Below are 15,744 nucleotides of genomic sequence, written 5' to 3'. Positions count from 1 at the left end.
TAAGCCATATTTATTTTTTGAGACAGGGTCTCGCTCTGTCACCCAGGCTGGAGTACAGTGGCACGACCATGGTTCATTGCAGCCTCAACCGCCTGGGCTCAAGCGATCTTCCTGCCTCAGCTCCCAAAGCAAAATTTTCAAAATCTACTTTATCTTGGTTCCAACTGAGAGAATTGCTATGTTTGACAATTTCTCTTGACGAAGTAACAATCTTAAATAAGTTCTAACTAAATTAACCTGAAATAAAATAATAAGGAAATTCTGTTTGGGCATACATAAAACATTTAAATTTAATATAAATGTTATAGGTTCGAAGGTATCTTCAATTTTTCAATTTTTTCAGCTGCTTTGATGTTCTGGGAAAAAAATTATACGTAAAACCATGTATAATAGAGGTACACAGTTTTCTTTTGCCTGAGGCATCTCGGGGCCCCTAAGTTCCGCATAAGGGATGCTTTGCAGAACTAAGCATGATTAATGTGAAAATCCCCCATAAATCCAGAGCTCAGGAGAGCTCAGCAGAGCTCAGATCATCTGTGACACAGTAACTAGTTTCAGCAACAGGTCTTGTAATTTTTAAATATAGGCTTGAGGAAACATATAAAGATTTGCTCTTATTCTATCAAACCTCAGGGGCTCCCCAGAAATAGAATATTAATTAAATAAGGCTAAGTAAAGTATCTTCCCTTCTATACTCTGGAAACAAGGTCAAAATAGAACAAATTTAACTGCATTTGGAGAGAAGGCAGATATGGATGAACTAAACTCAGGTATATATATTTAAATTTCATTGTGGTTAATTCTATTAGTAGCCTTCACAAATTTTTTACTGAAAAAAAATTAAACTAAAATTAATTTTAAAAATTAGCAAAACTGGTGACTAGTGTATCAAGAGCATGGTTGAAGATCTGCACTAGTCTGAAAAAAAATAAAATTTCAGTACTGAAAAATAATTGTATTGTTTAGCTAGATGTTCATCCTATTGAATGACAAATCTGCCTTCTTCATTCTGGGGGAGCATTAGGCTTTCTTCTAATTTAAAGGTATCACATTTAACTTACCAAATATCACATAGATCATTTCTTTTAATCTTTCAAAGCTCATCATTAAAAATATCTTTTTTCACAAACATGGAGTGTTATGTGACAGATTATAATTTCTGTTTTTCTTTTACTAGGATTTTTCAAATCAGAAAGGGTTTCAGGAAATTTTCAGACAAGAAATCTGACTTTACCAGTACAGTGTAACAGCAAAGAGTCCTATTGAGTGGCGGTAGCTGTTGGCCTCAATACCCTGGAAATTATGAAGCATTAACTGCCCCTGCCCCCCTCCCCCAACACACATACTCCATTCAAGAAAGCCTTTCCAGCCAGATAGTTTTAGAAAAAGCTTATGTGGAATAGAGAATTCCATAATGAAAAATTCTAAAATGCATGCATATATGCCTTCTACGGAAAGACATTCAAGGTGGAGGGAGAATTTATCACATCACCCCTTCCTTCCTCACACCTTCACTGTGATTCACAGCTTCTTTATAAATTTGCAGAATGTTAATTTGAAGATGTTTTTATCAGGCCCTCTGTAAATAATGAAGACAACACTGTCTGATCTTCACCTGTCATAAGTGCTCCATTTGCCAGAGATATTAGGAGGGAATTAATAAGGACTAAAAATGAGGGGACAAATTTCACCAAAGCCTTATGGCCAGGGTGTTAGCTTCATCATCCAGTGGAGAGTTTAGAGCCATGTCAGTTCCTCTTTGAAGTGGGGCACCTTTATCCCTAGCAATCTGTTTAAGGGAGGCTTTGTAGAACTGATGGTGATTAATGTGCACATTCTTCATGATTCCAAAGCTGCTCCAGCAGTGGATTCCTTTCCCAGTACCATTGATATAATCCAAGATGGATGATACAGTGCTTTCAGTTCCAACAGACTGGAACTTATCAGTCAAATGATTAAGCCAAGGATGAAGCCAACACACATTTGAAACATCCACAGTTCTTCTTGCTGGGGTAGCTCAGCAAGGTGCTGGGCGGGTCCCATCCGGTGATTGAACCGGAGTTTTCCATTTGTCCCCAGAACAAGTTCTGTGCTTCCGGCTGCAGTGCAGGCCTGCCCACAGTACCCTGCCAGCATGTTTACACCCTGACCTGGAGGGACCAGCTAAGGGTGAGAATGTGACTCGCTCTCCATGCCCATCCCTTGCTTGTCTGGTTAGCTGAGATTGGCCATGCATGCTGTAAATGGTCCTGGGGTTTGGGGGTCTGACGGGGAAACCCTCCATGCATGGAGGCAAACCCATGTAGACTGGTGACCTGTCCACCCAACCTCAATCCATGATGCTCTGAGACTGGAAAGAGAAGCCACCAGGCACTTTTGGATGCCAACTCATGTCAACTGACAACTCATCCACCCAACATTCTGAACCTCAATCCATCAAACTCCGAGACATACAAAGAGATGTCACTATGTGCTTTTAGACTATTCCTCATCTAGTGAATCACTGATCAGAGTAAAAATTTCATGTAAATAGATACATGAGTATTTTAATGCCTTTATTTGGGACCCTGAACTCAAAACTATCTTCTTAGGGTTGGATTATCCTAGAGTCAAATCTGAGAGAAAACATTGTGGTTGCTTATCTCATTTTTCGGACATATCCAAAAGATGGTATGGTTTTCTAGATTTGATACTGAGTGTCCTGTGGAAAATCACTAAAACCTCCCCTCCTGGGCTCATTTCTCCACCAGTGTTCAGAAATTAGAGTGCTGCCAATTGGAGCTGGTTTGTAGGAAGGTAATGCCCACTCAAGAAGCCCCCAGAGCTGACTCACAGTGATGGGTTTTAGCCACCATCAGGCACCCTGGTCCTGGCAGACAACCACTTCTCTGACAGTTGTAGCCTGAAAGGTAGTTTTTCTTTCTTTTCTCACTTTTATCTCTAGGTTTCAGGGTCAGAGAAATTTCCTTTCCTATATACTTTTACCATCCACATTTCCACTACACTACACCCGGATTTATTCACACCCTGTCTTCTTGCAGAATTTCTGGATTATAAGAATTTGTTTTTTGATTTGTGATTTTTATATGGAAAATCTTACAGAACTTTATAGATTTTACCTGATTTATAAATTTGACAAGCTGCTTTTACAATAGCTTCCATAAACTTAGAAATGTTTCAGAAACTGGGATAGAATAGAAAGATTTAGAAGTGGAAAATGGAAAATGGACAGACACAGGAAGCATAGGTGTGTAATGAAAGTATCCACAATGACTGGATGCCCAGCCCCCATTACAGGACAGATGTGCTCTGAAAGGCCCTCACAATTCTGCTTCCAAGGCTCTGGAAATTTCTCCAGACTCCAGCCTCCATTCAGCAATCCTACTCTCTCTCTGTTCTGTGTCTTTGCTTCCAATTGTATTACCTAAGTGGGTGTATGTGTATATGCATGTGTATATAGTTGCATGTATGTGTATATGTAATATGTGTCTCTGTGTATATGTGTACATGTCTATGTCATATTTGTGTGCATGTGTATATATGTGTTTATGAATGTATATGTGTGCATATGTTGATGCATGTATATGTATGTGTTTATGTCTGAATAGGTATATGTATGTGCGTGTGTGTTGTGTATATATGTGTGTTGGGTATGTATGTATATGTGAGTATGTGTATATATGTTGATCCTGGATTTGCTTCTGACAGATATAAAACAATAGAATGACACTATTTTTTAAAAAAATCTATGAACTACCTATGTTGTTAATGAGAGTCCTGAGGAGTGAATAAAACAGTTTTTTTTTTTAATCCGTGGGCTTTCATGTGAGAAGATAATTCTTGGACATAGGTTCTTAGGCAAATTTGGCTGCCACTTCCTGACCTCTGCTGAGACAATAAAATGATAGGGAAATATTTTAAACATTTTAAAAGGCTATTAACTCTAAGTAAGAAAGAGCATTTTACTATTGATTTGTAATAATGTTGAACACTATTTACCAAATAAATTCTAGAAGGATCCCAACCCTAACTGCCTCTGCTGCTAGAGAGAATGGTATTCAGCATTCAGTCAGCTCCTTGTTTCTTTCACTCAATCCCAGACTCAGGTCAGGAAAAAGGAGAGTTGTTAACAGTAGCTTAGTACAGTGCCTGCCGCATAATTAACTCTGTATAAATATTAACTTTTACTCTCCTCACAGGCCAAGGGGATATTTCACATAAGTATATTTCCCAAACTGCTTGCCATGTGTACTCACACTGTATCTCCTCCCATGGCTGGGATACACTGGGGGGTGGGGAAACTTTGAAAAGAAGACATCGTCTCTCATTGGATGCCCCCTCTGTCTATGTCCCTGGCTGTGACCCCAGCCATCCCAAGGAGGTTCAGAGCCTGTGTCTACTATGAGACACCTCATCTACCTCTACCTCCAGGGATTCACTTCAGCCATCCCCGCTGTTTCCTCCCTGAGGGAGGGCCCAGCTATGGTCACTTTGCCGGCTTGACTTAGGAGACTGAACCAGAAGAGCAGAGAACACTACACTGGTACTTCCTACCCCCGTTTCACTTCAAAATGTTCTGATCCACAATGGGACTACACTACATTCAGTTGTCTGGATCCTGCTTAAGGCAGACAGAGGAGGTTCAGGAATCGGCTGGGATGGGAACACCCTTCCTCCTTCTCCTAACTGTGGCCTCAGTCACCCCAAGGTCAGGACCACCACATTCACTCCCAGGGCAGCCAATGCTGCAGTTTTGGCTACCATCTTTAGTTTCCCTCCTGATTTGGCTCTTAGCAGACCTTTAGCCAACTGTCACATCTACAGATTGAGAGAGGAAAATAAGGTTTGGTTATTAGAGGTTCCCAAACATCCCCGTGCATCAGAATCACCTGGAGGGCCTCTTTAAAAAATTTGCTGGCCCCATCCTGAGTTTCCCTTTTAATAGGCAGAACTGGCTTTCAGGGCTGTGACTCCACACTCAGAAGAAGCCCACATTTGGTTTACTGATTTGCAGTGGCCATCTTGAAATGCTTAACACTTTTTAAACACGGGGCATCACATGTTCATTTTGCACTGGGCTCCACGAATGGTGTAGCCAGTCCTGTCAGTAGGTCCAGAATGGAGCTGTAGAATTGGCATTGCCAACAAGTTCCCAGGTGAGACAGATGCAGCCGCCCTGGGATGCACACTTCACAACCACTCAATGAGATCTTGCAGACCTGCAAAATCATCCTCATAGCAGTCCTCTGGCTCCTTGCAATAAGATTATGTGATGAGAGTTCCAAGAGGAGGCAAGGAAGGGGCTTCTTTATTCCACTTTGGTAGGAAACGTCCTCAGCAAAAGGGTTCAAGCCCGTGTTTGCCTCAGTTACGGCTGTGGCAATATCACAGAAGCTGGGATGTTTTTCCTCTCGATATTAACCCCTGCTGGAAACCTCAGAGGAAGCTAGATCCCTGTGAATGCACTTCCTCCAGTTTGCATGCACAAAACCATTTGGTTAGGAAAGTGTTGTTCAGGCATGTGTTTACCTTCTTTAAGAAATAAAAAGGATTTGTTTTGAAAAATTAAGCCAAAAGAGAGCAAAGACTAGTAAAGAGAAGTGAAGTAAGGGGGAAGAGATGTAGGTTCTGGAACTTTTAATCAATCTGTGATTGTTTCCCTTCAAGATGTTGTCAGGGCCAGTTTTGAGGAGGGTAGAAAATAAAGATGTTTCCAGGTAAGACTTCCCATGCTCTGTTCACGTTGCTCAAGTTCTCATTTTTCTGTTCCACATACGTTTTCACTGTTATTTCTGTTTCTGTGACAACTCATGAACACAGGACTATGATAATGGTATACTAATTAGTACACCATATCAGTTTGTAAAAGCACTAGTGCCTTGTAGAATCATTTTAGATGTATTTGAATAAAATGGAGTCTAGTGACGGTCATACATTTATTGTTTTTGTCACTACTTTATACATGAAACACTTACTCCCACCGGTGGCATCAACATCTTTATCACATGAAGGATGGATTTACTTACACTAAGTATTTTGGTGGGATGGAAAAGTTGTCCAGAAAGCCATAATGAACTTCAAGCAAAGTGTCAACCATATTTTATCTGAATTATTCTTAATGCAGGATATTGAGGAAGGTGAAAGAGTCATCTACTAGTGTATCCTTACCTAATAGATAGTGAGCATCAGACTTTCACTTAAAAATGGAAGCAGGAATGAGTCCCTGAGGCACTTAGCGGTGCCCATTGGCAAATGCGGGGCTCCTTGTCGGTTTCATTCTCATCGTGCCTTCTCCATCATTGCCTTTTCCTGTTATATCTGTTGGGTTTTACTGCCCTCTGCTGGTCATATCGTTGAAACCCTTTCGCCTCATGGATGTAGATGTCTTGGAACATTGCTCAAAATGGTCTTTTTGTTTCAGCCTGTGTCCATGCATACTCCTCCAGTCATTTGTGTAACAGCCATATTGTTTAAATCTGGTCACTACTTGTTAACAAACTCACACACCTGTAATTGTCTCATTGTGCCAGAAGCCCTGACATGCTGCAGTCGGAAGTTTCCTTTTCCGTCGGAGGGAGGCATTCATCTACAGACTCCAACAAGGCCTCCAGCGGAGACATCTCCCCTTATGACAACAACTCCCCAGTGCTGTCTGAGCGCTCCCTGCTGGCTATGCAAGAGGACGCGGCCCCGGGGGGCTCGGAGAAGCTTTACAAAGTGCCAGGGCAGTTTATGCTGGTGGGCCACTTGTCGTCGTCAAAGTCAAGGGAAAGTTCTCCTGGACCAAGGCTTGGGAAAGGTAACTGGAGCCTGGCCAGCGGGCGCTGGCCAAAACAAGTGACCCTCCTCTTGTTGCATGTGGCATGGTGTGGGGCTCTTCGGACCTTCTCTTCGTCTCTCCCTTATTTGATGTTTCTGTAATTCAACCTGCATTTACCGAGTACCTGCTGAACGCCTACTCTAGGAAGAGGAAGGTGTGGCGAGCCCAGTCGTTGGCTGGGAGGGTCCCTGCAGGCCACGCTCCATTTCTCAGATATCTGGGAAATAAACGCATGCCCAGAGGAGCCACTCCTATTCCCAACTGATTCTTTTTCCCTCCAGCATCCTAGGAACTTTATGTATACTGGATTTGGGTTGCATATTTGCTAGTCTGAGGTACCACCCAATTACTGCTGTTACATTTCTAAAGAAAACAAGCTGAACCTACTATATGTATGAAGACAACCTTCCAGAACCAAATAGTGTTAGTATCCAATGACAAGAGAGCACTAGACTGGGAGTCACAAACCTGCTCTGCCACTTTCAACCTGCAGGATCTCCAGTGAGCGATTGAGCTTCCCAGAGTCCCATTTCCTCCTGCTGTGAAAACTCAGAATAATAACAGTATTTAATTCATTGAGTTTAATGAACTAATCCATGTAAAGCCCTCAACGCAGCACTTCAAATGTAATATGCACTCGATAATACTTGCTGTGTAATCTTGTGTGCATTTCTTACCTGCTCCTTACGCTAGTTGCATCGTCTGTAAAATGATCTCCTGGGAACCTCCTAGGGATGAAGTGAGATAACGCATGTGAACTGCTGAACACGTGGAGGCACCCAGTAGACGTCTGCTGCTATAAATCGTAATTATAATCCCATCATGGGATTGTAGTGAGGATTAAATGAGATGGTGAAAAAGCCTAATGTAGTGCCTTACTCCATAAATATTGATGGATAAGCTAAGGGGATTTATGAGTGAATGCATGCATGAAGAAATCCAGTGATACCAATAGCAAAGTATTCCTGAGGGTAGTACAGAAACTCTATTGTTCCTCTAGTTCTGTGTTAAAATGGTTAGCACCTATAAAGCTGTTGTCACCCATCACCCTTCTATTCATTTCGTATGACATGCAAACTTATTACTTTATGGTTCTGGAGGTGAGAAGTCTAAAATGGGTCCACAGGGCCTCTTTCCCTTCTGGACGTCCTAGGGCACAATCGTTTTCTTGCCTTTTCTAGCTTCTAGAAGCTGCTTCATTCCTTGGCTTGAGGCCCCTTCCTCCATCTTTTAAGCCAACAATCTAGCAGCATCTTCTCTCCTACCCCTCTCTCATAAGGACCCTTGTAATTATATTGGTCCCATCCAGATAATCCAGGAAAATCTCCCCATCTCAAGAACCATAATTTAATCACACCTGCAAAGCCCTTTTTGAAAATAACATCTTTGTAGATTTGTGGAATTATGACACAGATATCTTTGGGGGGCCCTTATTCTGTCTACCACGAGCATGATATAGAAAGGGCCTTTTTGTAAATCCCAAGTAGAATGAACATGCTGAAAGGTGGATCTGAATTGTATTCTGTTTTGTATACAACAGGATCTTGAATACAATACTTTGCACAGAAGAGATGTTATTAAAATGTTCATTGATTTTTAATTTTCCTTTTGTGTTATATACCTTTTTATACACTTTTTCCCTAGATCTGTCAGAGGAGCCTTTCAATATCTGGGGAACTTGGCATTCAACATTAAAAAGTGGATCCAAAGACCCAGGAATGACAGGTAAAGTATTAATTTTAAACTTTATTGCATTTACTTTTAAAATTATTTTCTAAAGTTTTCTTTACTGTCATTATATTACATGCTTGTCAAACATTATTTGGGAAATGCTGAAAATGGGAGGGGATGAAACTATCCTTAGGCTTTCCACCCAAATATGCCAATCTTTGACTATATTTTTTTCCATTTCCTTTGCAAAGGCTTTCATAGTTACAGTCACTCTGTCTGTGCAACTTTGTATTATTTTCTAACTTCCATTTTCCAGTTATTCTCCATTATCCTTTTTAAGGGCAAGGGGTATTCCACAGAGTGCATATTCATAGTTTACAAACCAATACTAAGTCATTTGAAATTTTTTGTTATTGTTGTAATAAGTTACACTTTTAGGAGCCTCTTTTATGTAATTAATTTTTCAGATTATTAATAGATTCACAAAATTTTGGAAAGCAAGTCAAAGGTTATAAATCCCAAACAGGGAAGTGGGTCAAATATAACAAGGCTTTCCAAGAATCTGGAGGTACAGTCACCTCCTGTGCTGTATGGGACCCACTGCCTTGCATTCTGTAAACTGTGGATGGCAGGAGATTTTACACTGCTGGGTGCAAATCTCATCAGTATTGCAAATTAGTGGGTTTTCATTTTTGCTAACTTAAAAAACAAAATTGCATTTATTAATTTGATTTGCATTTCTTTCTTACCAGTATTTTTCAGTGTTTCTATTAATTTGCTGAACTTCCCCCCATTGAATTGTTACTTATATCATTTCCTATTTATGTATGCTAGTGTTTTTTAAATTCTTATGAACTTTTTATATAATAAAGATGTTAACTCTTTTTCCATATTGTTTACCACTTGCATTTTCTTTTTTTACATAATTTTATCACTGTCTCTTTTCTGTGAATTCTTTCATAAAATTAATCTTCAGTTCAGCGTTGGATAGTCAGTCATCTGTATGCATTTCTTTTTAATGTTATTTCATTGTTTCAACTTTAATTTTTTTAATCCATCTGGAATACGTGTTATATATGGTATAAAATGTGTAAATTATTTGGTTGTTTTATATTTATATTCCCTTTCTCATTGTTTTGTAATATCTCCCATATTACATTTTAAAAGCACAGTGCATTTTTAAATGTAATGCCCTCTAGTGCTGATTCCTTTTCTAACTATATCTCACTGTATCCTGTGAAGAGCCTTACTCCATTTTCCTTTTCCAGTTTCAGCTGTCACCTGTTTCAGCTATCATTTGTTTCTTTGTAAATACTCACATCCCCCACTCCCCTATCCCCAACATGGCCTTGTTCTTGTTCCTTGACTGCTTTTTAAGAAGTGGGTGGCAGAGCAGATTCATAGGAAAATGGCAGTCTGGGTACACATGCCCCAAGGACTCCTCCTTTGCCTTGCAAAATGTGCTGTTACTTCTTTCCCTTCAGTTTCCTAAAGAAAGTTGTATCCTTTAGGGAAAGCTAACTGCTGTAACAACTCCGAAATGGGGCAGTGGCTTAACCTATTACAACTGGATTTCTCCCTCACTGTCCCAGTACAGTGTGGATTGTGAGGGGTGAGGAGAGGTGGAAGTGTGTGAGGGGAGGGAGTGCTGTCTTCCACATAGTCACTAAGGGGCCCAGCCTAGGCTCCACATATCCAGTGGCTCCACCATCCTCAGAGCCCCGGGAGTCTTCCAAGAGTTTCAGAGCCTAGGGAGTCTTCATGCTGGGCTGGTAGTTAAGGGAAGGGGGAAAGCAAAGATCAGTAGGAAGGCATTCGTTTAGTTTTTTTTTTTTCAATTTTTTTTTTTTTGTGACGGAGTCTTACTCTGTCACCCAGGCTGGTGTGCGGCGGCGCGATCTCGGCTCACTGCAAGCTCCGCCTCCCGGGTTCATGCCATTCTCCTGCCTCAGCCTCCTCAGTAGCTGGGACTACAGGCACCCACCACCACACCTGGCTAATTTTTTGTATTTTTAGTGGAGACGGGGTTTCACTGTGTTAGCCAGGATGGTTTAATTTTTTATTTTTTATTTTTATTTTTTAGTTCAGGCCTAGAAATGGCTTACATCACATCTGTCCACATTTGTTGCCCAGACCTCGTTTCTGTGGCCCTCCTAACTGCCAGAGAGGCTGGAAACTGCCATGTAGGAAATAAAGGGGAACAATTGGGTGATCACCAAGTCAGCCTTTCCTGCATTGATGGTAGGAGAATATGCATAGTGGCTGGCCTGCCTTCTGGCATGGAATGGGGTACTTGAGATTCAAGTAACTTCATTGATGCAATAGAAACATGAAAACATTATAATTTGTATCTCTCCTGGATTACAGATTGCATTGAAAAAGAAGGGAATGCTTCTTTCACCTTCTGAATTCTGAAAAGTTTTCCCAGCCATGTAGAGGGGCCCTTTCCTGAAATACAAATTGGTGGCAAAGCCAATTATTAATCTAGTCTGACGTCTTCTCAGCTAACCTGTCAGAGTCTAGGCATATGAATTGAGCCGATAATCAAAAAGCATTTGTCTTTTTTTGTTTTGCTGGGAAGGTTGTTTTCTTCAGGTAGCAGCAGCTAAGAGCATACTGTGCTGTTTCAGTTTTAGAAGTCCGGGGGGACGTCTTAGAAGTGGGAAGGAAATAACAGGATTTGAATCCCCAACAAGGATTCTACAAACTGATTCCATTTCTTGGGCTTTCTCTCTGGCTTCCAGGTTCCTCTGGAGACATTTTTGAAAGCAGCTCCCTAAGAGCGGGGCCCTGCTCCCTTTCTCAAGGGAACCTGTCCCCAAATTGGCCTCGGTGGCAGGGGAGCCCCGCAGAGCTGGACAGCGACACACAGGTGGCTCGGAGGACTCAGGCCGCAGCCCTCGCGACAGAGGGCCGGGCCCACCCTGCGGTGTTGCGCGCCTGCAGCACGCCCCACGTCCAGATGGCAGGAAAAGCCGAGCGGCCCACGGCCAGGTCAGAGCAGTACTTGACCCTGAGCGGCGCCCACGACCTCAGCGGGAGTGAGCTGGATGTGGCCGGGCTGCAGAGCCGGGCCACACCTCAGTGCCAAAGACCCCATGGGAGTGGGAGGGATGACAAGCGGCCCCCTCCTCCATACCCGGGCCCGGGGAAGCCCGCGGCAGCGGCGGCCCGGATCCAGGGGCCCCCGGAAGGCGTGGGTACAGCCACGGACCAGGGAGGCCAAGCAGCCGAGCGAGAGCAGCAGGTCACGCAGAAAAAACTGAGCAGCGCCAACTCCCTGCCAGCAGGCGAGCAGGACAGTCCACGCCTGGGGGACGCTGGCTGGCTCGACTGGCAGAGAGAGCGCTGGCAGATCTGGGAGCTCCTGTCGACTGACAACCCCGATGCCCTGCCCGAGACGCTGGTCTGAGCCCGCACCCAGCCGAGCCCCCCCTTCCCCGAGCCCCCCGCCCTCCAGCCCAGGGGGGACCGTGGGTGGTGGCCACTGGCACACTTAGTGTTCTTCTTTCACACTTCTCAAAAGCGACACAAGAGAAATCCAGTTCACCTACAGAGGTAGAGCACTCACACCCCCGCCATTGAGAATAAGGTTCCATTGCGTAGCCAGCCTTAGGAAAAACAAACAGAACCCAAACCAGATGGCAATGTCCAATATAAAAACGTCCCTCTTGGCTCTATAAGATACAACTCTTGCTTTGGTATAGCCTAACCGTATTTATGTGTCTTCAGTTTTGACTATTGTATATTCTGTAACAGATTATGTATAATCATATATGATATATTCACAAAGAGAAAACAAAAGGAACATTTAAAAAAAATCACTTCACTTATATTAAGCAATGAGATATACTAAACAATGAGATTCTATAGAATGTTCTAGAATGTGCACAAGCGGGTTTCTGTGCTTTTGCCATAGCTTTATAACTGGGGATAACCCTTCCTTCGATACCAAACACTAACAAGAGGAAACAGAATATGAGAAGCCATATTTTTACATAGGAGTCAGATAGAAAAATCACTGAATGCTTTTAGATATTGAATACGTTTTCAGGAAAATGCTAAATCTGATAGATTACGAAATATATTTTTAGAACTTGTTTAGAAAGGATTCAGTTAACCAAACAAGAAAAAGGCAGTGCCTCACAAAGAAATTAAGAAGTTGTCCGTCCCACGTTACATCAAATTCAGTTTTATATAGGCCATATATAATATATATTTATAATGTATAATTTTTATGTATTTTTCAAAACTACAAACTGGAATCCAACTATAAAGTGTTTAAGAATCTACATAGAATATTCAAATTATAGCACGTTTTTCCCTTTGCCCCATAATCAGTATTTGCCAAATTACATGCAATTCTTTAAAAACTAAATCACATTTGGTAAAAGGCCTACAGCTTTGTACTTACATTGTGCCAAAGGCTGAGGAAATGTTTTCTTTCGTAATTTTATATGTATTGTAAAATGTTCTACCGTACTTTAGTAGTTTGAAGTTTTTCAAGTGCATAACTATTTTTGACCAGCAGATGGCGATACGCTTCAGTATTTTATGCAATTTTTTTTTCACTTCTGAAGGGAAAGTGTATTATTAAAAAAAATTTTTTTTTTTTTTTATAAAACATGCTACTCTTAATTTTCATGTTGGTGATGAAATTTCCAGTGGTGTTTCTTAAGGTTCTATCTTGTGCCATGATGAATAAAAAGTTAAGCAAAGGCTTTGTTTCCTGGCTTTAAATCTCTTGAATGAATTTGCATCACATTTCAGACATATTCTTCACTATTCACAGATCCGAGTGTAATAAATCATGGCAATTCTATGCATATACATGTATAGCAAAAAAGCTGGTTTAAAAATATCAGATGGCTTTGGGACATCAACTCAGTGACACCAAAGCATTTACAAATGTATAATAATTTGTTGCAAGGAAAGGCTGATTTCCTCGACTGTTGAAGAGGTGGTTTTCTACAGGACTGAAACTCAGGTTTCCTGAGTTTCCTGAACCGTGTTGGGCAGCTGTTGCCCAACGCAATTACTGTTAAGCTACACCTGCTCTGTGGGCCTTAGATGCCTAATTTGCTTCAGGGCCGAAATAATAAAAGCTAGAAGTGGCATGTGATATTTCTTATTTGGGGAATGGTTTGAGACAGCTTCAGGCTCTGCCATCAGGTCCAGCACTTCCACCACTGGCTGGGACTCAGGGAGGATTTGCCTGCAGACCTCTGGTTCTTCCTGACTGCCCACACTCAGCCAAAAGTTGTCAACAAGATCCAGAGGAAATGCTGCTTGGTTGTGGATCGCAGGTGGCTTTTCTGTGCCACCTACTCTCATCCTACTCCTGCTGATGCTACTTCCCTGGCTTTGAATTTGACCATGATCTGATCAGTTCTTTCCCTCCTTCCTAGATTGGATGGCCTGATAAATGGGACTCTCTTTCTACCACGTTCTTGCTAGAGTAGTCCTATTTTTTTAAAAACATCCAGATCAAATGGTCCTGAAGTTGATGGCTATGTCAGAAAAGGTCACGAAAAGTATGTCCATCTGTTAATAGATCTCAAATAAGCAGTCCAGAAAACAGGACTCACAATATCTTTTACATATATCTCAATATTCACTCTCCCTCTCTTTGTACATTCAAGCTTAGGGGCCATATCTTTAGCTTAGTGAGTTACAGCTTGTTTCGTTTTCTTTTTTGAGATGGAGTCTTGCTCTGTCACCCAGGCTGGAGTGTAGTGCTATGATCTGTGCTCACTGCAACTTCTGCCTCCTGGGCTTAAGCGATTCTCCTGCCTCAGCCTCCTGAGTAGCTGGGATTACAGGCGCACAACACCATGCCCGGCTAATTTTTGTATTTTTAGTAGAGATAGGGTTTCCCCATGTTGGCCAGGCTGGTCTCGAACTCCTGACCTGAGGTGATCCACCCGCCTCGGCCTCCCAAAGTGTTGGGATTACAGGCGTGAGCCACCGTGCCGGGCCTTGTTTCTTAAATGCCTTTATCATATTGAAAATAAGCAGTTTTAAAAAAATCATACATGAAACCCAAAGACCTGAGGGAAATTATCCTTTCTAATACCTTATAAATGATATAATACGTGACAAGAACAAAATAAAAAACTCTTTCAAGCTGGCCAAAACCCCTTTGAAAGGCTGTTCAAGTCACTCATTCCCCATGAACAGAGAGCTTCAACAAGCATGAAAAAAGCTTCAGTGTGTCACATATGTTTCTCCATCTATGAGTACTCTGACATTGACATTGAAACAATATGAGCCATTGTTTTTGTGTCTCTGGCAAAGGGGCCAGAATGGGGATGGCAGAAATGGCCAAATACGAATTTGTCTTGATCCATCTAAGTAGCTATTACCATATGTTTGTTGTGGGTTTTTATAGAAAAAGAAAACCTCTTATACCAATGGAATTTGTGCAAATTGAGGAAATTTCTAAATAAACCCAGCTTGCTTATTTTCTTATGCACATTTTAATACACATCTGCTTGGCAGAGAAACAGCACTGGGATTAAATATAAAGGGACGTCAGAACAAAGTCCAGGCCTGTGGGGTAGGTCGGTCTGATAAGCAAACTGCGGGAGGTAGATTATACTGAACTGAGAAGAAAGGAAATGACTGAAGAAGAGTTACACAGAGGTTAAAACAGGACATCTCAACTGAGAATTTTAAAACAGAACTAAATCAGTAGCAAATGTTCTTCAAGAGAAAAAAAAAATACAAACCAAGGGAAAATTTCGACAAAGGTTGGAATTCTTCTTCGGCACAGTCAAGGTGACAGATGGTGTCATGGAGATGGCAAATGGCAGACCATGGTTTCTGGGGTACCCACCCCTGACCTGGTGTGACCCTCAATTCACCAAGGTACATCCAGTGTCAGCTCCAACTGGAGGCCCCCAAGAGGTCGCCAAAGGACCAGAAGCATCTCTAAGTTCAATTCAACCAATATCTTTTCAGCTTAGGGTGACCAACTCATCCCAGTTTCCCCAGGAATGTTCCGAGTTTAGGAAAAAACAAAAAAGTCCCATATCTGGGACACAGGCCATTCTATGACTCGGCAGGGTGGGGAAAGGTGGCATGGGGGATCCAGGACACTTGACCTTGGCATCTCTCAAGTAGGGTAGCCAAATAAGATACAGGACACCCAGTTCAATTTGAATGTCAGATAAACTGATCATGTATTAGTATCAGTATTCCCATGCAATACCTGAGACATAAGTATGCTCAAAAAATTATTCTTTATCACA

At 41.8% G+C, this 15,744-nt stretch overlaps 1 protein-coding gene across 5 annotated transcripts in view; it reads left to right on the top strand.

Moving 5' to 3' along the window:
* ARHGAP6 (Rho GTPase activating protein 6) overlaps nucleotides 1-13,209 on the top strand; it is a 549,115-nt gene extending 535,906 nt beyond the window's left edge. For all 5 annotated transcript variants that reach the window (XM_054470947.2, XM_054470948.2, XM_063660362.1 and 2 more), the window contains exons 11-13: nucleotides 6,531-6,799; nucleotides 8,465-8,545; nucleotides 11,236-13,209. In XM_054470947.2, the coding sequence (XP_054326922.1) occupies nucleotides 6,531-6,799; nucleotides 8,465-8,545; nucleotides 11,236-11,903 (1,018 nt within the window). In that variant the 3' untranslated portion in view covers nucleotides 11,904-13,209. The remainder of the gene's footprint in view (nucleotides 1-6,530; nucleotides 6,800-8,464; nucleotides 8,546-11,235) is intronic.
* Nucleotides 13,210-15,744: the final 2,535 nt, after the last annotated feature.

The sequence above is a fragment of the Pongo pygmaeus genome, chromosome X, assembly GCF_028885625.2.
Source record: "Pongo pygmaeus isolate AG05252 chromosome X, NHGRI_mPonPyg2-v2.0_pri, whole genome shotgun sequence".
NCBI classification, from domain to species: domain Eukaryota; kingdom Metazoa; phylum Chordata; class Mammalia; order Primates; family Hominidae; genus Pongo; species Pongo pygmaeus.
This window is presented reverse-complemented; position numbering and strand designations above follow the sequence as displayed.